The sequence below is a fragment of the Hevea brasiliensis genome, chromosome 17, assembly GCF_030052815.1.
Source record: "Hevea brasiliensis isolate MT/VB/25A 57/8 chromosome 17, ASM3005281v1, whole genome shotgun sequence".
NCBI lineage: Eukaryota > Viridiplantae > Streptophyta > Magnoliopsida > Malpighiales > Euphorbiaceae > Hevea > Hevea brasiliensis.
The window spans coordinates 24,471,487-24,498,494 of record NC_079509.1 but is presented as its reverse complement, the minus strand read 5'-3'; the positions used below and the strand labels follow the sequence as shown (position 1 = coordinate 24,498,494).

The window sequence follows — 27,008 nt, the reverse complement described above, 5'->3', positions numbered from 1 at the left end:
AACTTTAAGAGTCCTTCAAAAGCTCTTTAAGGTAAGAATTCTTATACAGTTCCTCCAAAACTCTGTGGTTGTGTTTGGTTTGTTCATAAGTCTCACGTTGAGAAATTAGAATCCAAAGCTCTAAAATGTGTGTTTATGAGTTATTCTGGAACTCAAAAGAGATATAAGTGTTATCATCCTCCATCAAGGAAATACTTTGTGAGCATGGATGTCATCTTTATGGAATCTAAACCTTATTTCCAGCCACCTCTTCAGGGGAAGAATAAAAAGGAAGAGGTTATTTTCCCTACACCTTTTAGGGGGAGATTCCTAGACTTGAACCAAAATCTAAGTAGTGAGAAAAACCAACCAATTGCTCCTCAAATAGTTGCCTCTCAATCTAGAGAAAGATTGAATAGGGTAGATTTAAGAACCTACACTTATCGTGAAAAGACTAATACAATCATTGAGCATCAAAACCCCTGGATTCTACTCTTGAACATCCTAGCCCTAAGGAGTTATCCAGTGAGTCTTCTTCTAATTCTCAGTCCAATTCTGATTCTTCTATTAATGATCTTGATCTTCCTATTACTCTTAAAAACAAAGTCAAAACCTATACTAAACATCCTATATCTCATTGTCTCCTATGATTCTTTGTACCCTATGTATAGAGCCTTTGTATTGTTTGTTTCTTTTGTTTTATCCCACAAGATTGGAAGAAAGCATATCTTAATCCTAAATGGGGGGCAGCTATAGTAGAGGAGATGACGACTTTGGCAAAAAATGAAACATGGGATCTTGTTACTTTTCCAGTGGGAAAGAGACCAGTTGGATGCAAGCGGGTGTTCACTGTAAAGCATAGAGCTGATGGTTCCATTAAAAAATACAAAGCAAGATTAGTATCAAAACGCTTCACTCAGAGATATGGGGTGGACTATCAGGAGACTTTTGCTCATGTTGCAAAAATGAATAATATCAGAATCTTGTTGTCATGTGCAGCAAATCTTAAATGGAATCTACAGCAATTTGATGTCAAAAATGCTTTTTTGCATGGTGACTTAAAGGAGGAGGTGTAAATGGGAATTCTTTTGGAATTCTATAATGAAAAAACTAAAGGGAAAACCTGCAAATTGAAGAAAGCATTATATGGTCTGAAGCAATCACCTAGAGCATGGTTTGACAGGTTTTGCAAGGCCATGATTTCCTTTGGATACCATCAAAGCAATGCTGATCATACCCTATTTATAAAACATTGAAGAGGTATGATTATATTGCTTATCATTTATGTTAATGACATAGTTGTAATAGGAGATGACCAGGAAGAAATAGCCAATCTAAAAGAACTCTTGGCTCGTGAATTTGAGATTAAAGACTTAGGTAAATCAAAGTACTTCCTTGGAATAGAAGTGGCCAGATTAAACAAAGGAATCTTCATTTCTCAAAGGAAGTATATATTGGATCTTCTAGAAGAAACTAGCATGTTAGGCTGTAAACCTGCTGAATCTCCTATTGAAACTATCACAGACTACAAGCAGGAGTTGGAAAATCAGTTGACTGAGGGAGATATCAGAGGTTAATAGGGAGATTGATTTATCTTTCCCGTACTAAACCAGATATATCCTATCCAGTGAGTTTGGTAAGTCAATACATGCATTATCATAAGAATCTCATTTAGAGGTTGTCTTTCGTATCTTGAGGTATTTGAAATCTTGAGGTATCTTGAGGTAATACAAAGCAATAGTCATCTCACCTTATTTCATACGATGAACCTTGTTTCTAAGCTCATAAGCCTATACATCATTCCCAACTTGAGAATAGGCCTGGGAAACAGCACTCCAAATGATAGCTGCACTATCCAGCAATAAATATCCACGAGCAATATTTGGTTGCATGGATTTAATGAGCCATAACATGATAAGAGAGCTTTCTAACGCCCACTGACTGTAGGTAGAACTCGAAGTTTCTGGTTTCTTCTTGTCTCCTGTAAGATACTCCTATAGTCCTCTAGCTTGGATGAACAAAAGACAAGACCTTGACCAAGCAAGATAGTTGGCTCCATCAAGCTTCATGGGACTAATTTGCAGAGAGGGATTGTCAAAATTAACTTCTGAATCTACAGTCTTTCCATCAACCATATTTTAAAAAAGGAACAAGAAAAACACACTGACAGTGATAAAATAGTTTTAACAGTAGAATCCACACAAGAACAATACCAAAAAAGGTTGAACCAATGAACGAAAAACAAACCAGCAAGGAGTAAAAGGTTGATCAGGGTCGCTACACACAGGCGAGGCTGCCGGAAGAAGTTTCAACCGAAAAAGGTCACTGGAAAGTGCCCCACGTGTCAGCGCATGAGAGAGACACTGGAAACAAATAGGGCGTGTGTAGTCATGCACGTGGCCGGACGACAACGCTTCCTCCGAGAAAGAGCCGATTGGCAAGAGGGCTGCAGTTTGAGGTGGGTGGTAACCCTCAACTCCTATCTTAGGTGACGCTCCAAGTATTACCCTTGGTGAAACCTAGATTTGTTACTATTTAGGAAGATTCACGCCAAAAAAATTGGCTTGGCTCTAATACCATGTTAAAAAGAAGTAAATTTGGAAAAAATTCTTTTTCCTTATGTGTTTAAACATATACAAGGTTTCCTATTTATATAGGGTGAGTTACAAACATAAAAGGAAGCTAAATAAAGACCTAGCTTATTACAGGGATTCTAATTACATAGGTTTGCTATAATTACTGATACACCTAATAATTACAAGGATTCTAACATTTATAATATCCTTGTTAAAAAATTAATTAAATAAGGTAACACGCACATGTTATTAATAAATTCTTCTTATAAATTCCTGCAATTTTTATAGTTAATTATTTTAGAAATTGGAAAAAATTCAAAATTAGCAATTACTTATTTTTAATTTAAAAAATATTTTTTAATTATTTATTCCACATGGCAAGCTCTGATTGGTAAATATTTTACATTTTATCACATTATTTTACTTCTTTTTCTGCTTTAATATTTATTTATTTATTTTTCTTTAAAGTATATTCTATGTGGCATGGCCTTGTCATTCAAAATTTATTTTGCTTAACTAATAAAATTTTATTTTTACAATTTTTGTCAGTATTTTTTTAATTTAATTTCCTTGTGGATGATTATCAATGGTCAAAAAAATTTCTTATTTTTATTTTATTATATATTTATTTTTATATTTTAAATTCCATGTGGTATGTAGTCATTGGTTTGACTTCATAGTTCATAGTTTGATATGATTTCCATGCAAATGGGAATCTAATTCCATAAGGGGGAGGGGGGAATGGTTGATTCCTCACTTATTTGGGGGAATCACATTTCAATCCTTATTTACATGAGCCAAAGACTAGGAATCAGAATCACCCATTCAAAATCCAGTTCATGCTCTATTTTTTTACTAATAAAATGGAGCCTAAATTTTTCTTCCATTTTCTCTCAATTTGGTTGAAGAGCAACTTCTCATTCACCAAAAAGGTAATTTCAGTGTGCAACTGTGCAAACAACATATTTCTTCTCCATACAACTAGAAGAATGAGCAAGATTGTCACTTAATGAGCAAGGAAATAACTTCTGGTATCATTAATCAGGAAAAGAGAAGTTTCAAAAAATTACCAGAATCCTCTTGCCTTCGGTTGTGTAGCAAGTTGTGCAAACAAAAGAGCGGTTTTGCTTGAAGAAGAGGTTGTTCAGGATATTTAAGTTGAATGCCAAACCTAATATCAATAGTATAGTCAATCTCCCACGATAAAATGAAAATAAAATACTGTGTAGTTTGTAAGACACTTAAAATTCTTTAACATGTGAATAGTCCTAAAAGCAGAAAGTAGGGAGAAGACAGCATACAACAATTCAGGGGAGAAGCTAAATGGATTATATGACCATGACACTAAAGTTTCAAGAAACCAAGTTACCTACGTTTGAATTAGGTGCTCCAAATGACTTGGAGTGCTTGAACCTTTGTGTGGGCTGAAACCATTTTTTCCATGAAAAATGTTAGACACAAAGTAGAACTGTTTCTTGTGTGCGATGTAAACTAAACTATTCTCAATATCCCTCATACTTCTGCAACCATTGGCAAGTTGCAAATGAGCAACTGAAGGAAAATTTTCTTTTTGCACGCTTCTGAAAACAGGAGACAATAAACATCTTCTTATAACTTCCCAATCAACTGTCACTCCACTTCCACAACCACGCAGAATGACAGGAAGCAACAGGTAGAAAGTATGGCTTGATTTACAAAAGGAATCCTTCCCCAAGGGAACAAATTCTGAAATGAGTTCTTTTCGGTCAAGGATGACCTTTAGAAACATTTCTTGAAAATTCATTGCCATGGTGATCTGTCCACATATAATCAGTGAAAATCAGTGAAATCCTGGAAGTTAAGCATTACGAATTCACTAAAATATTAAAATTTACCTCATCTGTATTAAATTTCATGACTCCTGATAGGACAAGCTTTGTTGTCACAATTCTACCACGAGCCAGATGAAGATCGAGTTGCATTTGCTCAGCCTCTTGAGGTAGAGGTGCCTTAATAAAAAGACCAAACTTCTCATAGGTCCTGTCCTTAGGAAAAGGACAAAATTCAATATAGTAAGAATGTAGATGGATCCAGTTCTCTGAGGCAGTCCATGATTCCTTCAACAAAGCAGGAACTAGCATCTCATGCAGTTCACCTCGGGAACCCTCATCTGCCAACAAAAAAATATATATATATCAAACAGGCAGTCAAAGAGAAAGGGACTAGAAGATTTCAATAGTGAGTTAATACATTTCAACCTTCACAGTTGTCAGAATCAGATGACAGCAACACTGACTCTTCATCCGCATCTTCTTGATGTGGCAAAAGAAAATTGTTCAATGCACCCAGTTGATGCAATTGTTCAATGGCTAGCAGACAAGCATCTTTTTTAGCAGCTTCTTGCGAAGGTTGTGGTGTGCCAACAATTTGATGTACTGGAGCATTTGAGGGTAAAATTATGTGGCAGATAGTCCCTCCTAAATCATCGAAATAAAAAAATTTTGGCATGGGATCAAAATACCTGGAAAAACAAATAAATAATCTCAAATACATATTTATTTTAAAATAATCAAAATTTCCAGCATAAAAATGATTTCAAATCAAAAGTTAGAACCACGTCATACTCATCATGTGGAAGTTTTGAGCAGTAACGATGCAGTAATGAGATGCTATATGCAGAACTGACAGAAGCACCACTTATATCTACTTTATATACTTTTTCCTCAAGACCAACGAATGTCTCATTAGATGTTCTCGAAGCAATTTCCCTATTCATTTGATCTTCATTGTATTTAAAACTTTCTATCAAGTCTAGCTCCTTCTGTTTGCCTCTGCAATTAGGAACAATTATCTGGTTTAGAAGAGGGGGAAAAAAGAGCAGCAACACAACCGTGCACGCACGCGCGCACACACACTCACATATATATACTACTGTAGAAAATCACCTGTCCACCAAAAATGCATATTCAGACTGAGGCATACGTGCACGTCCTCTAGATTGTATAAAGCTGGCAACAGTTTCTGGAAGATCAAATCGAATAACAAGGCAGCATGTCTGAATATCAAGTCCTTCTTCACCCACTTTAGTTGCAATCAATAAATTCAACTGCCAAATCAAATGCCACAGGAATTAATTACTGGCCTCAGTTTATAGAAGCCAGTATTAATGCATGCCACATATTTCAATTACATGGACCAAACACCACCAACCAATTCGGCATCTCTCTAACACCTTAAACAATCAGGGTTTCTGCATTTCACTACTAACAAAATTTTGCAGCTTATAAAGATTTTGATTGTTATCTTCATCAGATTTTTATGCAATTATTGCTTGTATAGTATTTTCACAAGCACACAGCGACAGCTTAGAGTTCCAAAATTTCAAATCCAAGCAGCAGCAAGATAAGTATGATGTGAAACTTAACTGACCAAAGCATTTCCAATATTTCCCCCTTTTTTGTTCCTTTTATTTAATGGACAGGTAAGTACAATAATGTACTCTACTTATTCCTCTTCCTTGATAAGCAGCTTCAACCTTGATAAAAAAACTTTACCCTAATGGCAATCTTATTTCTTACTTACAAGTAAAAAAAAATTCAAAAAAAAATAGAATTTAAATTCCATAAAGCGAACTAAAATTGTAATATTTGGATGACACTTGTGATAAAAAAAAAAGGAGATTTATCAAATTTTATTGGATTATTTCAACTTTCAAATGGTAATATGTGCTGTTCAGGAAATTGTGTACATAGTAACACCCCAAGGCTTAGAATCACACATTGTTGGGATATGAGGAAAGTAAGCCATTTGTAAGGCCCAAATACCAAGCTACAATGTAACCCAAGCGGGAGGAACATAAGCCATTTACACAGCCCAAATCCAACTTGAACCTTTTGAGCTAAGTGGTTTAAGCCCATCTTCAATGTTATAAGTACAAGCAAGGGTAGGTTGCAAGGATCAGACTATAAAAGGCTTAGAATCCCACATTGATGGGATAGGTGGAAGGTAAACCATTAATAAGGCCCAAGCCCCTAACTACCAAAATAACTGTTAAAATAATCACTGTAGTTATGCCTTAGATTAGGAAACTACACTAGATTAGGAAATGACATTTTAATTACAAATATTTGTTATGTGCTTAAATAGTGCCTGTAAATAGGTTTTCCTATTTAGCTTTTCTAGTAAATAGTTTTTAAACCCCAAAGGCTTGAAGGAATAATCAACCTTATTTTCTCAAACACTTATTCTTTATTCTTCTAGTTCTTCAATAACCAAGGTTGAACTTATAGGACCTAAGGATTTAGCACTTTTCCTTATAAGGGATAGAAAACCGATAGACACACATCACATATCCAAATACTCTTAGAAATGTGTTAAAGTGGATGCTTCACACATCTTGAAGTGCCCATCTAACATGGTGTGCAAACATGACTTGCAATCACCCAACATAAAATATCTAATAAAGCTTGGAAACTTATCATGAAATCAGGCCTAATTCTGTTTTCAAATGAGACACGCTATCCCAATTTGCTTAAGATGCCACCATACAGAAATGATCAATGCTAGCAGCTTACTAGTAGATGAAACATTACCTTTCCAGTTCGGAACTTCTCGAGAATGTTGTTCATAGTCTTTCGAGACACACTCCTCAGTCCAGAGTGGACCCCAACAAGAAAATCACACTTCCAAGAGGTTAAAAACTTAAGATTTTGCAATATGTATGAAAGGGATCTTGCAGTGACAATCCTGTTTACAAAAATTATACACTTCATATTTGGTTGCAACCTGTAAAGGTAAACATGAAAATTGTCAAAGAACTGCCGATCAAAGGCCAATGATCATCAGCAACAAACACCATTGTAGAAGAATCAAATGTCCCATGATCATAGAGAATGATAACAATGGAATAAAGTGAAGAATTATGAAGTGAGATTCCAGTGTTAACCACAATTGCCATCATAAAAAAACCTATCATTAGATAACCACAATTATACACTTCGGACTCAAGAAGCTCATTTTTGAATTTCACTTGCTTTACTCCTTTGAACTCCCACCACTTTGTTTGAGCTATAATATTTCTTCTAGCCTTACTGGAATTGTTCCTAAACTTAACATCCAAGACCACTAACCGATGTTGACTTGTGCCTCTCTCGGAATAACCTTGCAATCCTTGCATAGAGCTCTATTTGTCTTCCTAGTTAAGAGGAAGTCAATTTGGCTTCTATGTTGCCCACTTTTGAAAGTCACTAAATGTGACTCCATTTTTATAAAGTAGGTATTTGCTAGCATTAGGTCATACGCCATAGCAAAATCCAGGATGCATTTTTCCTCCTCATTTTGGCTACCAAAATGAAAACCTCCATGAACATTCTTATAACCTTATTTATCACTTCCTACATGTCCATTCAAATCTTCACCGATGAAAACATTCAGTTCATTTGGTATGCTTTGCATTAGATCATCAATATCTTTCCAAAACCTTTGTTTACTCTCACTGTCTAGTCCTATTTGTGGAGCATAAGCACTAACTACAATTATTATTTCTCCTTCTAATACTAGTTTTACTAGTATAATTCTATCTCCTACTCTTTTTATAGCTAGAACAGCATCTTCCAAATAGAAAAAAAAAGAAAGCTTTGAGAATCAGCGCAACCCAACGGCGCACTTCCACCCCTCACTATACACCACCATCCGACCATCAAACCCAAGCAATGCCGCTGCCAATCCACTAGTGACATCCAAGTGACCCTTCCAGAGCCTTACCAATCACCAGCAACTTCCCGAAAAAGAAGATTTGTTAGAGTCAGGTCTTAACCTAAATCTAGACATGCAAGTTTTCAAGATTTTTTTTGGCATCTGACCCTCCCTAACCCTTCTCCAATCGCCGATCTGCCCACCTCTATTGTTAGAACAGCTGTTCGAATTCCAAACTGTAAAAATCCGTTGGGTCAATTTTCTTCAATGAGGTATGCTTCCTTAATTTGAAATCATAATGTAGATTGAAAGATTACAAGATGATATTAATGATTCTGAGGTACAAGATGAGTTATGGAATGCAATTCAAAGAATATAAGATGAAATTGATGATTATTATGAACAACTTGATGAAGTGTGTTATTTGATTGATTTTTATGGAGGTCCTAACTATGCTCCTTGTGGTTTATTTGATGAGTATCGAGATATTCAACTAATCTTACAATATAGGGAGAAAGCACTTGAAGAATGTAAAAAATGAGTATTATGATCAATAGACTCATCAACAAGTTAAGGATAAAGAACTTGAAGAATTTAAAGCATGAAAATAACCACATCTGCTCCAATTGAGAGAACAAGTGGATACAGTAAAACGTATTGAAAATATAAAAGCAAAAGGTCTTGAAAAAGCAAGCCAACAACAAAAGAAACTTGAATTTAAAAAACAACTTGAGGTTGAAGATGAAATTAAAAAGGAGCAACATGAAGAACCTAAGATCGAAGAATCTAAGATCGAAAAATTAGAAGATTTGAGTCTTAAACATACACTTGTTGAAGAGCCTATTCTAGAGCAAGAAGTTAATGAAAATGCAAAAGCAAAGCTTGAGGAGGACAAATTGCAGAACAAAGAATATCACTTTATGGAAATTCAATGGAGATTGAAGAAATCAAGTTATTCCTATTGATTTGAAGAACTTTTCAACTATTAACCTGTTTGATTTTGTTTGTCCAAATCCTTAGTGATGCAAAGGAAATCATCAAGTGCTTGATTACAAGCTTCTTGCTACCATACAGGAATAAAGAGTTGATTGTTCTCCTAATGCAGTTTCTGATTCACTCGCACTTCAAGACTCGAGAACGAGTTTTTCCAGCCACGAGAGAATAATGCAGAATAGAAAGATGATATCCCTAATACAATTTAGCAATTATATTCCACATAAAATTAGGAAATTTAAGAGTTTTATTCTTTAGAAATTTTATTTTTATTAAGTTTATTATTTAAAAATTTTATTATTTCCTAGTTTAGTATGGTTTAATTTAGTATTCTTAATTAGAATTAAATTAAGGTTCTAAAATACTAATGTGATTGGATTCCAAATTCTATAAATATGATCTAGGATTTCTATTGTTGTTAGACAATCTTAGTTACAACAATTTTTATGAGATCAATAATATCTTGAGAAATAGTTTTCTCTTCAAGGAATGATCCTTGATTTCTCCTAACTCCCTATTCTTCTTTATTTGTTCTACATAAGTTAGGTAGAGTTTGTAGGCTTCGTAAATCCTTCTATGGCTTGAAAAAGAGCACCCATGCTTGCTTTGGAGATTCAATGAGGTAGTTCAAGAGTTTGGCATGCAAAAGGGGGATAAATTTCAACAACTGTCCCTAAACTTATATAGTTGTAACACTATAATCTTTTAACTTTAAAATGTAATATAAAACCCCATAAACTTTCAAATTTTGCACAGTAAAATCCCTCTAACTTTTAATTACTGATTTTTCAGTTAAAAACTAATGTGAATAGCTCCCGCATGGCATTTAGTCAACATTTCTCTCTCTTCTCTTATGCAAAGTATAAAATTATTCTCTTTACGCATGAAAAATTATTCTGTCGATAGAGAGAAAAAGGATTCAATTTACATATAGCTTGAGAGAGAAAAGAAAAATACTGACTAAGCTCCATGCTGGAACTGTCCAGGTCAGCGTCTAACTGAAAAACTGGTAATTTGAGATTAAAGGGATTTTACTGTGCAAAATTTAAAAGTTGATGGAGTTTTATGTTACATTTTTAAGTTAAGGGACTAATGTTACAACTATATAAGTTCAGGGACAATTTTCAAAATTTATCCTGCAAAAGGGTTATTTGATTACTCTATAGTTATAAACTTTTTGAGGCCAGTCTAACCTTACTAGTAGTATGCATGGTTTCAAATCACAATCGTGGTCACATTACCAGGTAATGGAAACAGGCCTATAACGGCCATAACGTAACGGTAACGACCTAGAGCTATGCAAATATTTTTGAAAAATTTACAAAGGTGATAAAATGATTATATATTAATAGATACAAGTAAAACTAAGATACACAACTATATAATAAGCACAAATACATCAAATAAAGACATTAAATGACAGGATCAAGAAAAAGAGTACCAAAACACTATGTGCATGTCAAAAAATAGCATAGGAATCTTCAAAGTAACAAATGTTACCATTTTTTAACGGTCGGTAACAACTATTATCGTTACATAACGACCGTAATGACTGTTATACCTGCAAGTACATATTTGCCTATAAATAATGCAGTCACGTGTAACGGCCTTCTTTAAAACCTATAAATAACAACCGTTACATTACGTAACGGCCATTATTTGAAGCCATGATAGTATGTTAATGATATTGTCATTACTAGGAGTGTGCATTATTTAGTTGTAATCGAATAACCAAACCAAACCGATAAAATTCAATTATTTTGATAAGAGCAAATTCGAATCTGTTCGGTTTTCGGTTAGTAATTCTAAAAGTTATTAGTTCAGTTACCTTTGATTTGGTAATTGAAATAACTGAATTTCTATTAATTAATATAATAATTATAATTTTGTTAATAATATGTTATTTATAATGATATTTAACTTGTAAATATTCTTTTATTAATATTAAATCATATTTATTATTTTTTTTAAATAAAAGGATTACAAATATATTTTTATTAATATTTAATTAATAATAAAAATTTATTTTTTATTTTTTTGTTAATTCGATTATAACTAATAATCGATCAAATATTTTCGATTCAATTCAGTTTAGTTAATTTTTTGAGTCAGTTAACAATTTGGTTAGTTGGAAATTCAGTTCGGTAAACCGAATGCTCACCCCTAGTCGTTATTAGAAGAGACATCACAAGCATTTCATCTCTCAAATTCTTTCTTTAAACAGGGTTTCAAACAAAAGAATTAGTTGAAGTAGTTCCTGGGCATTGAAGTAATAAGGTGTAAGAACATAATTTTTTACTATGTTCTTGATTTGCTGACATAAATAGGGAAACTAGATGCTAACCTTGCAATGCAACAATGACCCCTAATCTACAACTTCCTATAGAGGATGATGAGTTGTTTGAGAATATGGAGATGTACAAGAGATTAACTAGCATATTGAATTATCTTCGTGATGCATGCTCTGTTAGTATAGTGAGTCAGTTTATGCATTCTCCTCCAGTCATTCATTCAATAGCTGTGGAATAGATTTTATGTTATTTTGTATTCTCCTCCAATCATTCATTCAGCAGCTGTCGAACAAATTTTATGTTATTTGAAGAAGGCTCCAGATCATGACATATTGTATAGAAATCATGGACACTCTAATATTGAATGTTTTTTTCAGATGCTGATTAGGCGGATTCCAAATTTGATAAGAGATTTGTGCAGGTTATTTAATTTTTGTTGCAGGAAACTTGGCATCATGGAAAAGCAAGAAACAAAATAGTCCCTTGATCTACGGTTGAATCAGAATATATTGTTATAGCACAATCTCTGTGTGAGGTTATGTGGTTACATCAGTTATGTGATGAAGTTGGTCTTACAACTTCACTATCTGCTATTGTGGTGTGACAATCAAACTGCTCCCCATATTATTTTTAATTGTGTGTTTCATAAATGAACCAAACATATTGAGATTAGTCGTCACTTCTCTCACGAAAAGATTCAATAGAAGGTCAACTCAATAGGATAAGTCAAGACCAGAGAACAGTTGGGAGATATCTTTACAAAAACTAGAAAAAGAGCTCAAGTTGACAACATTTATAACAAGTAAGGCATAATTAACATCTATGCTCCAGCTTGATAGGAAGTTATAGAATAGGAAAGTTAACTATTGCATATTCCGATTTAATATAGTGTATATTCTTATTTAGTTAGCATAATCACAGGGATTTAAATTCCTATTTAGTGAACATGATTATAGGATCAAGTGTATATAAATGTATATTCAATTGTTTTGAAAAATAAGAAGAAATTACACTCTTCTACACAGACTTACAATTGTACAAAAATGTAATGTAATTAGTACACCAAATGAAAATATACAAGTGTAGCAAACATTGTTGTCATGCGAACAAGAAGACAAATCTGAAAAAAGAACAACTCAACATTGATTTTATAAAAGCCCCTCAAAGAATGTTTCACAAAATTCAATGGAAAAAAGCATTAAAATTAATAACCAACCTGAAGTTGCAAAGGATTCCAATAAGGCGTAAAAGCTTTCTTGAGAAAAATGGCTCATTCAGAACCTCAACAAGTGAGATATCAGATTCCACACCATCTAAAACAACAGTTAAAACAACGTCTGAACAAAATTGCAATAAAATCAATGCTTAATTTTCATATAAACTTTTGATTTGAACACCATATTTAAGCGCAAAAAATAAATAAATAAACAAATAAAATAATCCAAAACACAATTTCTTAAGATCCAGCAAGAGAGAGAAAAAAAAAAGTGCCTAACATAATCTGGAGAACCAAATTTTATCACACATGCCCCAACATATTACAACAAAAACCAGACCAAGTTGGAGAGTCTGAACACCTGAAAATAGAATGGAGTAGCATTAGTTTTAGCTTGCTTTAGACATGCTACCTTTTCACATCCAAATCTCATCTAACCAACCACAATAATTCCTAGTGTCATCCCACCTTTGCAAATGTATTAGTAACTATTAATTCTTGGTCAAGAAATCATTGTTGAAGCTATTAAGATAATGAAACTAGGACAAAGCTAAGCTAGAGCACATCTTAGTGACAAAGTTCCTAGTAATCAACCATATTTTTATCTGTCGAATGCAATGTGCACGAGAGAGAGAGAGAGAGAGAGAGAGAGAGAGAGAGAGAGAGAGAAAAGTAAACACAATCAACTACCCCTGAGAGATAAAAGCAAACATGCATGCCTACATTGATGCCTCTTTACATTTCAATGCAATGTGCCTAGAGTCGTATATGCAAAGCTCAGGTCATAACCATAGTTGTCAAATCGAGATTCAAATTGAGAATCGAAATCTTTATTTTGTGAATCAAGAATCCAATCGAACCATAAGATTCAATAAAAATTTTTAAAATTAATTAAAAATGATATATGTTAAAAAAAAAGTAAAAAAAAAATGTAGCACAATGATATATTTTGATAAATATAGAATTATCATTTAACTAATGAGAATGATGCTTTATAATAGAACAATATATTCTTATTATGTTATGTGGTTTTATGTTATAAATCGTGAACTCTTAAATTGTATACAATGATTATCATTGTTCATGTGTTAAAACTCCCATTTAAATTTGGTCAAATAATAAAATAATAAAAAATGAGAGTGCGTTAAATTAGAACATCATAATATAGTAATATAAAATGTCATAATTTGACAACTATAATTAGAGAAGTAAATTAACAAAAAGAAGAAAAAAAGAAAAAGAAAGAAGAGGGAGAGGGAAGTTGCGTTCTAGGTAGATTGGTCCTTTTGTTGTTATTAATGTTTTTAATCATTGTGCAGTTGAAATTCAAAGTGTAGCAACATTCAAAATGTTCGAGGTGAATGGGCAAAGGTTAAAGCCTTATTATGAGAGCTTTCAAGATCATATTATTGAAGATATGGATTTAGAAGACCCTAAGTATGAAGAATGAAGAAAGGCTTGAAGTCAAGCAAACGACTTTACATAAATATGCTGCTCGGGAGGCAACCCAAGGATATTCAATAATCAAATTTGCTTTCTTTATCCTCGCTACTGTTATTTTTTGTTTCTATTTTCCTCGCCCTTACATTGAGGACAATGCAAGTTTTAAGTGTGGGGAAGGGATTAGTATCTTTTCCATGTGTTTATATGTGTGTCAATGTCTTTTTGCGTTTTCTTTTTCAAATTTTTTGTGTCTACATGTTATGTCTTTTGTGTGTTTTAAGTGCTTTCCAAGATTAATGAGATTAGGTATGTTTTGAGTATAAATTGATCTAGCTTGATGAGAGCATGGATAAAATGAATGAGTTGAATTGCAACTTAGGCTTTCTTCATGTGGTAATTGAATTGAAAGGTTGAATATTCTAATATGGAAGATCAATATACCTTTTGTGAACTTTTGAGCCTATGATTCAAATATCAATATCAATATCAATCTATTTCTTTGTTGTGTGCGGTATTCATTCATGAATATTGTATCTCTAGAACTTGCTTTTAATCTTATTGTGATTACATTGATAGATGCATGCATTTAAGTGATGAATGCAAATTAGGTGTAACCACTTTAGCTTAAATAGCTAACCTATTGACAACTAAGTGCTATCCTCTAAGTGAGCCAATTTTGAGCCTACATTATTCCTATTCCTTGTAATTGAGCCACATTATAAGCTTTAGCATGGAAAACAATATTTCTACCCTAACCGTAGGATTAGTAGAGCATTTGAAACTTTTTTAATAGATTTTGGTTGGAATGCTTATAAGAGTGGTAATGAATTGGGATGTGAGTTTGAAAGTATACAGTTGATGTTTCATTAACTCAAAAGCAAAGTGAAAAGTAGGAATGAAAAGCAACAAATTCAAAAAAAAAAAAAGTAATTTGCACTCATTCCTACGCTTTCATTCCTATAATGAAAGAACATCAATTGTTATAATTTTTGTTGTTGAAAAAGTGTGAACAGGAGAGTTGAAACTGGAAAAGACCTTATTTTGTAATTTGATGATTTTGGTTGGCATATGTTTTATGTTGTGAACTCATGAGTTTTAGATGCTCTACTAGTTTTTTTAGTTCTTTAACTTATATATCCGTTGTTCCATGCCTTTACCCTTGTCCCATTACAACCCTGATAAAGGCCTTCTGATTTATGTTATGCATATGATCTAAAAAGTGGAGATGAGATAAACAAGCAAGCTTATGGCAGGTCATGTTTATGGATTGAATTTTGGGAGCAAACACTTTATCCCAAACGCATGAGAGATGGAGTGATTCTTGTGCCTATGTGAGGATCCACCATGTTGGTATATTTAGCTTTTTGATGAGATTGCCATGTTAAGTGAAATTCTAATGTATGTGAAGAGATTTTTTTCAAGATATCTATTACTCTTATAGAGCTTGGTTATGTTTATGCTTATGATATGTGATGCAGAATATAATCCTAAAGATTTTAAGAGTACCTACTTTAGGAAAAAAATATAGAAAACAAGAACTTTTAGAGATTTTTTTTGATTGTGTATCCCAAATTAGATTAGGGTTTCTAATTAAATTGGGATTCTTCAATTCCTAAATAGTTTGGGATTCTCAATTCCTAATTAAGGCCATTCAAACACTATATATAGGCATAGAGATTCTCATTATTTTTTAAGTTTTGTTATGAAAATTTTTTAAGATCAATAATATTTTAGAGAATTAGTACTCTATTCCAAGGATTGGTCCTTGTTTTATTCTTTGTTCTTAGTTGTTCTACATCAATTTGGGCATCAGAGCCCAAAATCAATCAAATTTCTTTAGCTTCTGCAAACTTTCAAGCCTTCAAACTTGTGTTCTTGCCTTCTAATATCTCACCCTTCCACTATATCGTCCCAAATTTCCTTCTACCTTCCTTAAATTTCTGCCTTTAGTTTATTGATTATTCAAAAAAATAAAAAGAAAAACCTCATGAAACAAAAACCCAAAAAACCATCGTCATCACTGCCATGTCATCAAAAGTGCCACATCATCACTACCATCTCATCAACACATCACTACCACGTCAATCATCACTGCCACATCATCAAAAGCGCCACGTCATCACTACCAACTCATCAACATGACATAGCCACACCAGCCATCAATGCCACATCATCAAAAAATTAGAAGTGTCCTACAGAATAAATTTTAATAACTGTCCTTAAACTTATATAGTTGTAACACTACAGTCCTTCAATTTAAAAATGTAACATAGAACCCCCTCAACTTTCAAATTTTGCACAGTAAAATCTCTCTAGCCTCCAATAACCAGTTTTTCAGTTAGACACTGATCTGGACAGTTCCAACATAGAGCTTAGTCAATATTTCTCTTTTCTCTCTCAAGCCATGTGTAAATTGAATCATTTTTCTTTCTATAGACAGAATAATTTTCCACACGTAAAGAGAAAAATTTTACGCTTTGCACAATAAATGAGAGAGAAATGTTGACTACACGCCACACGGGAGCTATTCACATCAGTTTCTAACTGAAAAATTAGTAATTAAAAGTCAGAGGGATTTTACTGTGCAAAATTTAAAAATTTAGGGGGTTTTATGTTATATTTTAAAGTTAAAGGACTGTAGTGTTACAACTATATAAGTTCAGGGATAATTGTTAAAATTTATCCGTGTCCTACCTAACTAATTTTGACACTCTTAAGTCCAATTTTGGCATCCATTTTTGCAGAAAATGACTCCAAAAGGCTAAATTTTGTATTCTCAGTGAGGTACGCTTATGTACTTGAAACTTTATTATTATTAATAAATTGGGTAGTTTGGTAAGGTGTTTTAGATCTAAGAAGCTTCATAAATTCACCTTACCCATTTAACATTAGCCCTAAACTATTTCATTCCTTTTATTCTATCTCTCTAATTGTAAGCCATGCATACATCCAATACAATCACCCATAACTTTGACACAATCATTAAAATTGGATTTATATTCTTATTGATGTGTGTTTGCATTAAATTTGTTATTTGCATTAATTTTAGTAATTTTACACTGCTTAGCATCCATTATGACTAAAGATAAGCACCATGTTGCTGCCTCACACCCACCCCATAATTCCACATTACATGATCAACCTGAATTGGGTAGTTTTGTAAGGTGTTTTAGATCTACGAAGCTTCATAAATTCACCTTACCCATTTAACATTAGCCCTAAACTATTTCATTCCTTTAATTCTATCTCTCTAATTGTAAGCCATGCATACATCCAATACAATCACCCATAACTTTGACACAATCATTAAAATTGGATTTATATTCTTATTGATGTGTGTTTGTATTAAATTTGTTATTTGCATTAATTTTAGTAATTCTACTCTGCTTAGCATCCATTATGACTAAAGATAAGCACCATGCCGCTGCCTCACACCCACCCCATAATTCCACATTACATGATCAACCTGAATTTGTTGAGTTAAAAAGACAAGTGGAACAAATTGAACATCGAAAAGCTATGGGCAAACAAACTCTAATGGAAGAAGAGTCTGTTAAGCAACACCTAGGGTCACCTCATTCTATTTAGTCTGCACCCGTTGCAATTTATACACCAGGCACACAGAATGTATCTCATAGGGGTAGTAATGTAGCAAGAAAACAAGTGAGATTTAATCCTGTTGGTAATATGCCTTTGCACTTTGAAGAAAGGACACATATTGATTATGATGAGCATGTTCTTGATACACCACCAAACACTCATTTTAGACAAGATCCTCGTTTTGAGCATTATGATCCTTATGGTAGGGCCTTTGATAGGAACTATAGGTAACCTAATCCTTATCGTAGACTCTTTAATAGAGACCATAGACAACCTCCTAGATATGCTAATAATGAACATGTTGATATCACTAGGAAGGTCAAACTAAATGCTCCTGAATATGATGGAAAATTGGACACTAATGCTTTCATTGATTGGTTAGATGGGATAGAGGAGTATTATGATTTTTATCACATGTTTGATTTGGAGCGTGTTTGTTTTGCCAAAATAAAATTGACTGGAGCTACTAGAAAATATTGGCAAAGTGTTCAACACAATATGAAGCGCTTGAAAGAGCCGCCTATTACTCAATGGGCTATCATGAAAAGTAAGTTGAAGAAGAAGTATGTGCCTAGTTATTATAAGGACAATATAGTACATGAGATGATAAATCTTAAGGAATCAACCTCTAGTGCAACTGAATACAAGGAAAAATTTTGAGGAAATTTTGCTTAGATATGATTTATTTTGTGATTCAGTCGAGAACTCTTTCCCTGTACTTCATCGGTTTATTAATAGATTGAGACTTGACATTCAAAAGGAACTCAAATTGCATTCTCCTGAAACAATAGAGGAAGCATATCACAAAGCTCTTGAGATTAAGAGTTATTACCACTTCCCAACCTTCCGTAGGTTTGCTTCACAGTTGGTTAGATCATATAAATCTAAATCTTCTCCACAAATAGCTCCCGCATGACGCTTAATCAACATTTCTCTCTCATCTCTTATGCAAAGTATAAAATTATTCTCTTTACGCATGAAAAATTATTCTGTCTATAGAGAGAAAAAAGATTCAATTTACACATGACTTGAGAGAGAAAAGAGAAATACTGACTACGCTCCATGTTGGAACTGTCCAGGTCAGCGTCTAACTGAAAAAATGATAATTGGAGGTTAGAGGGATTTTACTGTGCAAAATTTGAAAGTTGATGGGGTTTTATATTACATTTTTAAGTTGAAAGACTGTAATATTACAACTAGATAAGTTTAGGGATAATTGTCAAAATTTATCCATTGTTGATGATGATTGGAAATGCACTAACATCTTTCATACTTTTGTGAAAAGTGGAGGGGTAAATTTTAATCACTATCCCTGAATTTATATGGTTATAACACTACAGTTCTTAAACTTTAAAACGTAACATAAAACCCTCTAAACTTTCAAATTTTGCACAGTAAAATCCCTCTAACTTTCAATTGCTGATTTTTCAGTTGAAAACTGATGTGAATAGCTCCCGCATGGCTCTTAGTCAACATTTCTCTCTCTTATCTTATTCAAATTGTAAAATTATTCTCTCTACACCTGAAAATTCATTTTGTCTACAGTGAGAAAAAGGATTCAATTTACACATAACTTGAGAGAGAAAAAAGAAATACTGATTAAGCTCTACGCTAGAACTATTCAGGTCAGCGTCTAACTGAAAAACCGACAATTAGAGGTTAGAGGAATTTTACTGTGCAAAATTTGAAAGTTGACGGATTTTATGTTACATTTTTAAGTTAAAGGACTATAATGTTATACTAGATAAGTTCAGGGACGGTTGTGAAAATTTATCCAAAAGTGGAGATAGGTCATGCAAGTTGATAATTGATGGGGGGAGTACCATGAATGTCGTAGCTAAAAAAGCCATTAATGGACTTAGCCTTAAGGTAGAGCTACATCCTAAACCTTTTAGGGTTGCTTGGGTAAATTACACAACTTTGCCCGTCACTGAAAGATGCCTTGTTCCCATCCAAATGGGTCATTATAAAAATGAAATTTATTGTGATATTTTACCTATGGATGTTGCTCATATTCTTTTAGATCAACCTTGGCTTTATGATCATGATGTACTTAACCATGGTAAGGACAACACCTATGTGTTCAAGTTAAATGAAAAGAAAATCATTTTGACACCTGCCAAACCTTCCCAAGAACTCGTCTTCAAAGCCAAAGCCTAAGTGTTCGCTTAAGGTTCAAAAGAAAATTACTATTTTGAATCAGGTGGCTTTTGAAAAAGTAGGGAGGGAAAGAGGTCTCTCATGATTCTAGACTTGACCCCTCCTCTGAGGTAAAACACTTGTTAGAAGAGTTTTCTGACATTATGCCTAATGAGTTGCCTTGTGAGTTACCACCAATGAGACACATTCAACATACTATTGACTTAGTTCTTGAATCTTAGTTACCTAATTTATGGAGCGAGTTGAGTTAAATAGGCAAGTTGAAAAACTCTTGACAAAGAGATTTATTACGCATAGTCTTAACCATGTGCTGTTCCTGCACTCTTTGACACCTAAGAAAGATGGTTCCTAGAGAATGTGTGTGGATGATAGAGCCATAAACGAGATCACTATTAAATATATGTTTCCAATTCCAAGACTTGAGGATATGTTGGACTCATCTGCAGGATCTTGTGCATTTTCTAAAATTGACTTGCGTAGGGGATATCATCAAATCAGGATTAGACCAGGTGATGAATGAAAAAATGCTTTTAAAACCCAAGAAGATTGTATGAATGGTTAGTGATACCTTTTGGATTATCTAATGCACTTAATACTTTTATGCGTGTTATAACCATTTTTTACAACCTTTCATTGGTAGGTTTTAATAGTTTATTTTCATGATATTTTGATCTATAACAAATTCAAAGAAGAGCATTTGGATCATGTTCGACACGTTTTTGTGACTCTTAAGGAGGCAAAATTGTATGTTAACCTCAAGAAGTGTTCTTTTATGCAATCTAAAGTACTTGTCTTAGGTTTTATTGTGTCTACGAAAGGTATAGCAGCTAATCCTGAATAGGTAAGAATCATTAAAGAGTGGCCTACACCTAAAACAATTTCTGAGGTACGCAATTTTCATGGGTTGGCTACTTTCTATAGAAGGTTCATTAGGGGATTTTGTTCAATTATGGCTCCTATTACTAATTGTCTTAATAAAGGTGAGTTTAATTAGACTAAAGCTACTGCTAAAGCTTTTGATGAAATCAAGTTGAAAATAACTAAAGCACCTGTTTTAGGGCATCCTAATTTTGATAAAGTTTTTGAAGTTGCTTGTGATGCTTCAAGTGTTGGCATTGGAGGTGTCTTGAGTGAAGAAGGTCATCCCATATCATTCTTTAGTGAAAAACTCAATGAGGCTAAACAATGGTATTCCACTTATGATAGGGAGTTTTATGCTATAGTCTAGTCTCTTCGTCACTGGCAATATTATTTATTGCCACAAGAGTTTATTTTGTTTTCTAAACACCAACCATTGCCATATTTGAACTCACAAAAGAAATTGAATTCGAGGCATCTTAGGTGGGTTGAGTTTCTTAATGAGTATTCCTTTGTTCTTAAGCATCGCTCCAATGTTGAGAATAAAGCAGCTATACACTTAGTCGTATAGCAACTGTTCATCATGAAATAAGTTCATGTCATTGGATTTGATCAAATGAAAAGTGATTATGATACTTGTCCTAATTTTGGTATTATTTTTCAAGAAGTGAATACAGGTAATGGTCATAATTTGTTGATTTTGTTATTCATGATGGTTATTTATTCAAGGCTACTAAATTGTGCATTCCTCGTACTTCACTTAGAGAATTTTTAGTATAGGAACTGCATGCAGGTGGATTAGCAAGACATTTTGGAAAAGATAAGACCATTGCTCTTATTGAGGATAGGTTCTATCAGCCTTCATTGAAGAGATATATTGCTAAGATTGTCTCACAGTGTCGTACTTGTCAGTTAGCTGGCTAAGAAACATTACATTGGTTTGTACGCTCCTCTTCCTATTTCACATACCCCTTGGAAAGATGTGAGTATGGATTTTATTCTTGGGTTACCTAAAACAGCTCAAGGGGATGACTCTATTTTAGTTGTAGTAGATGGGTTTTCTAAAATGGCATAGTTCACTCCATGTAATAAGGCATATGATGCTTCACATGTAGCTGCATTGTTCCCTAGGGAAGTTGTCAAATTACATGGTTGGCCCTCTTCTATAGTGTTTGATAGTGATGTCAAGTTTGTTAGTTACTTTTGGAAGACATTTGGGAAGTTATTTGGCACTACATTGAAATTTTCTTCAGCTTTTCACCCTCAAACAAATGGTCAAGCTGAAATTGTAAATCATAGCTTAGGTGATTTTCTTAGGTGTCTTGTAGGAAAAAATCAAGGTAATTGGGATTTGATTCTTTCTATTACAAAGTTTGCCTATAACAATTCAATAAATCGTTCCACAGGTAAAAGCGCTTTTGAGATTGCTCATGGCCATTCTCCCCGTACTTCAGTTGACCTTATTCCTCTTCCTCCTGATATTCATGTTTCACAACCTGCTAAATCTTTTGCTCAACATATTCATGATTTCCATGCTGAGATTAAGCAAAAGATTGCTTTAAGTAATGAAAATTACAAACTTGCTGCTACTGTGCATCGTAGGAATAAAGAATTCAATGTTGGTGATTATATCATGGTTTATATTCACCCTGAAAGATATCCAAAAAAAATGGATAAATTTTGCTGTCACTTAACATATATGATTGTAACACTACAGTCTTTCAGCTTTAAAATGTAACATAAAACCCCCTAAACTGTCAAATTTTGCACAGTAAAATCCCTCTGACTGTCAATTATTGATTTTTCAGCTAGAAACTAATGTGAATAGCTCCCACATGGTGTTTTGTCAACATTTCTCTCTCCTCTCTTATGCAAAGTATAAAATTATTCTTTTTACACATGAAAAATTATTCTGTTTATAGAGAAAAAAAAATGATTCAATTTACACATGGCTTGAAAGAGAAAAGAGAAATACTAAGCTCTATGCTGAAATTGTCCTGGTCAGCGTCTAACTGAAAAACCGATAATTAGAGGTTAGAGGGATTTTACTATGCAAAATGCGAAAGTTGATGAGGTTTTATGTTATATTTTCAAGTTGAGGAACTATAATGTTATAACTAGATAAGTTCAGGGACGGTTGTTAAAATTTATCCCAAAAAAATTCTGTAAAGAAACTTCATGCTCGAGCCATTGGCCCTTTCTCTATTTTGCAAAAACTTAGATCTAATACATATTTATTTGACTTACCTAATGATATGAATATTAGTCCTGTTTTCCATGTGGAGGACTCGTCACCTTATCGAGGCACCATTGAGCCTTCGACTTTGTGTTGTAGTATTTCTACAAGTCGGCTTGTGCCAAAGTCGTCATCACTTCCTCAGTCTAGAGATATCATTGACATTGTGCTTGATGATGAGTTTGTTACTTCCTCACAATGTGGATTTCATAGATTTCTTGTCAAGTGGCGAGGCCGTCCTGATTTTGATGCTACTTGGATCACACAAGAGGAGTCCCAGACTTTAGATCTTTCTCTCTTGGATGCTTATTTGCAAGTCAACTCTACGAAATCGAGTTCTTTTCAACCAAGGGGAAATAATGCAGAATATATTCCTAAAGATTTTAGAAGTACCTCAACTCAACTCAACTCAACTAAGCCTTTATCCCAAAAATTTGGGGTCGGCTATATGGATTCGCTTTTTCCACTCTGAACGATTTTGGGTTAAATCCTCAGAAATGTGTAATGCTTCTAAGTCATGCTGTACTACTCTCCTCCAAGTCAATTTAGGTCTACCCCTTTTTTTCTTTCTATCCTCTAGCCTAATGTGCTCTACTTGTCTAACTGGAGCCTCCGTATGTCTACGCTTCACATGACCAAACCACCTCAATCTCCCTTCTCAACTTATCTTCAATTGGCACCACTCCTACCTTTTCTCTAATACTTTCATTACGGACTTTATCTAGTCTAGTATGACCACTCATCCACCTTAACATTCTCATCTCTGCAACTCTTATCTTAGATGCATACGACTATTTCAGTGCCCAACACTCACTACCATATAGCATAGCTCGTATGGTCATGCGGTAAAATTTTCCTTTTAATTTATTGGGAATCTTACGATCACATAAAACTCCCGTTGCACGTCTCCACTTCAACCATCCGGCTTTAATCCTATGACTAACATCCTCCTCACATCCCCCATCTACTTGAAGGACTGAGCCTAGATATTTAAAGTGATTACTTTGGGACAGTGCCACTCCATTCAAACTAACTCCTTCCCTATCACCAGTTTGGCCTTCACTGAACTTGCAATGCATGTATTCTGTCTTCGTTCTACTTAACTTAAAACCCTTTGACTCTAGAGTACTTCTCCAAAGTTCTAGCTTCCTATTGACTCCTTCTCGTGTCTCATCTATCAGAACAATATCATCCGCAAACATCATGCACCAAGGAATACTCTCTTGTATATGTTTCGTCAATTCATCTAAAACTAATGTAAAAAGGTAAGGGCTTATGGCTGATCCTTGGTGTAATCCACTCGAGATCGGAACTTTTAGAGATATTTTATAATTATGTATCCCTGATTAGATTAGGGTTCCTAATTAAATTGGGATTCATTAATTCCTAAATAGTTTGGGATCTTCAATTCCTAATTAGGATTATTCAAACACTATATATAGGCAAATAGAGGTGTTGATTATTTTTCAAGCTTTGTTATGCTAATTTTATAAGAGCAATAATATTTTAGAGAACTAGTTTGTTTTGATTAAGGAAGACCAAAAGCTAAGTGTGGAAGAATTTGATAGTTGCTTAAAATGTCATATCTTTATCATTGCATACTTGGTCTTTTGAGTTTGTTTCTTATTTAATTAGTATGTTAATGCTTGTTATGATGTTATTAGGTGTTTACAAAAGCATGGAAGAGCTTATGGAGCATAAAGAGGTGAATTAAGCACAAAAAGAAACAAAACACACATCAAGCTTTTTAAGGCATAAGGAGGGGTGATTTTCATGAGGACTTAGCCGATGACAAAACGAGCTTAGAGGTGTCTTATTAATGGTATTTGGAGGCTAATGATGAAAAACGAACAGATTCGGACATCAACTCATAGTTAGCTTCTTTGAATAGCCTTAATGAAGCTTGCATGTGATCTACTATTTAGAGTTTAAATTTGACCTTGTGAACTTAAATAGACCTTAATTAACATATTTTGAGGTATTATGTGAAAATAAGTGCAATTGGGCCAGATTACATTAAGGATCGCATGTTGAGTGTGTTTTGGCTCTTTATGTTAAGTTTTGTGGGACCATGAATTAAAACCTTAATTGATAGGTTTAATTATTTTATTTGAGGCCCAAAATAAATAAAGTAGAGGTGTGTGGATCCTCAAGGTCGTGCAAGTGGCAAATTTGTATAAGGAGAGTTATTTTTAATTTGTTTTCCTAGTTTAACTAGGATTCTTGAGAGATAATTAAGTCATAATACAACTAAGACTTTCAAATCAGATCTAGAGTCTTAGTTAACCTTCTTTTTTTTTCTATAAAAAGGGTCCATACAAATCTAAGGCTAATAAAATTCCCTTATACTCTTTATGGCCTAATTCCCTCTTTGTCCATTCAAAGGTATTGATTGCTTGATCTAGTTGCCGTTATAATTTCTTCTTCTTATTTGGCTTGTGAAGCACTTCTACATCCCTTTGAAGTGTGTGGCATCATCATCAACATCAGACTCAAGTTGTTCGAATTCCATTCATAAAGGGCAGTATGTTCTTCTTTGCTTTTGTTATCTTGATTGTGTTTTCTTTTGTTGTCGTGAGTGAGTAATTTCCTTGTTCAGTAGAGAGGATTGTTGAACCATGGAATAATTATCATGAGACTATTTTGAGCTATCTATTAAATCAGTATTTTCTTCACTTGAAAATCTATATTTCTCTTGTGATTCATAAAAAAAATGGCATGTTTAATTATTTAGGAAGCCTACTACTTAATTATTCATGTATGTCTAATGCTAGTGTAGTTGATTAAGTCCATAATTGCTTGATTAACTTTACATCAATAGCAAAGGTGATATCGTGTAAATTCATCATATTACTTAGAGATTCATGGCCTAGGTTAAATGATTATGCCGCTTGTTGTGCAATCGCTATCTAGAATTTGTGATATTTTCATAGTATGTTAAAGCTGCCATTAAGCTAAATCTCACGCTTGACTAAGGTTACTCAATTGGTAAGGGGTTAATTAGACATTGGCTTTGATTAATCTAATAAGTAAAGAGAAGTAAGGAAATTGATGCCTGTTTGGTTTCTACAGCCAATTTGTTTAAGTGAATGAATTATTGTATTAATGTCAATGATTAATAGTTAATTTTTATGGTGGACACATATCTCTCTACTGAGCCTTTTACCATATTGTGTTGTTGTCCTTAGTTACATTCTTGTCAATTTGCATACTTTTAGCTTTTAGTTTAATTTGCTTAATTTGGCTTCCTTAGAATTAATAAAATTCAAAACCCCCTACTTTCTTTACTATTAGTGTGTGTGTGAGTACTTGAGTTTACCTTGCTAATTAGTTAATCATTCTCTATGGGATCGACCTCTACTTGCTCTAGCTACAAGTTAGTTAGTCTAATAGAGTATTTTATTTAATTGGTGCATTTAGCACGCATCAAAGGGTGTTTGATTTGATTACATACTTTTAACTTTTAACTTTTAACTTTTAACTTTTAACTTAAAATGTATTTATTAACCTATAAGTCAATTTTAAAATAAATAATTAACTGTTTGGTATAACTACTTAAAATTAACATTTAAATAGTTTAAATATTTTGTTAAACGATGTTCAAAAGTAACTCAATTTGTTAAAATAATCAAAGAAGATATATAATTGATTGTTGTGGTTGTTAAGAAGAGGATAATGTTGATATTTTTAAAAATTATTAAGATAATATAGTCTTTTATTTTGTCAAATAGTAACTTTACGATAAGTAGATAATCATAAGAAAGGGATAACTTACTCATGTTTGCTGATTTATTTTAAGTAGTTTTTTTTTTAACTTATAAGTCAAACTAAAAACTAATATATTATGACTTTCTACTTATAAATTGGCTTGACTAACTTATAAGCCAAACTAAACATCCTCATAGTCGCATGACATTGGATTTTGCATAAAAAAGCTTAGATATAAAATGCTCCAAAATGTGTCTAAAACAAGTTGACCCACC

At 33.4% G+C, this 27,008-nt stretch overlaps 1 protein-coding gene across 2 annotated transcripts in view; it reads right to left on the bottom strand.

Annotated features, from left to right (window-relative positions):
• Positions 1 to 27,008, bottom strand: part of LOC110669436 (dicer-like protein 4) — an 81,154-nt gene that overhangs the window by 37,649 nt on the left and 16,497 nt on the right. For both annotated transcript variants that reach the window (XM_058139584.1, XM_058139583.1), the window contains exons 10-17: positions 12,729 to 12,825; positions 7,127 to 7,319; positions 5,480 to 5,640; positions 5,159 to 5,365; positions 4,793 to 5,055; positions 4,430 to 4,704; positions 3,929 to 4,350; positions 3,626 to 3,726 (exon numbers count right to left, since the gene is read on the bottom strand). In XM_058139584.1, the coding sequence (XP_057995567.1) occupies positions 3,626 to 3,726; positions 3,929 to 4,350; positions 4,430 to 4,704; positions 4,793 to 5,055; positions 5,159 to 5,365; positions 5,480 to 5,640; positions 7,127 to 7,319; positions 12,729 to 12,825 (1,719 nt within the window). The remainder of the gene's footprint in view (positions 1 to 3,625; positions 3,727 to 3,928; positions 4,351 to 4,429; positions 4,705 to 4,792; positions 5,056 to 5,158; positions 5,366 to 5,479; positions 5,641 to 7,126; positions 7,320 to 12,728; positions 12,826 to 27,008) is intronic.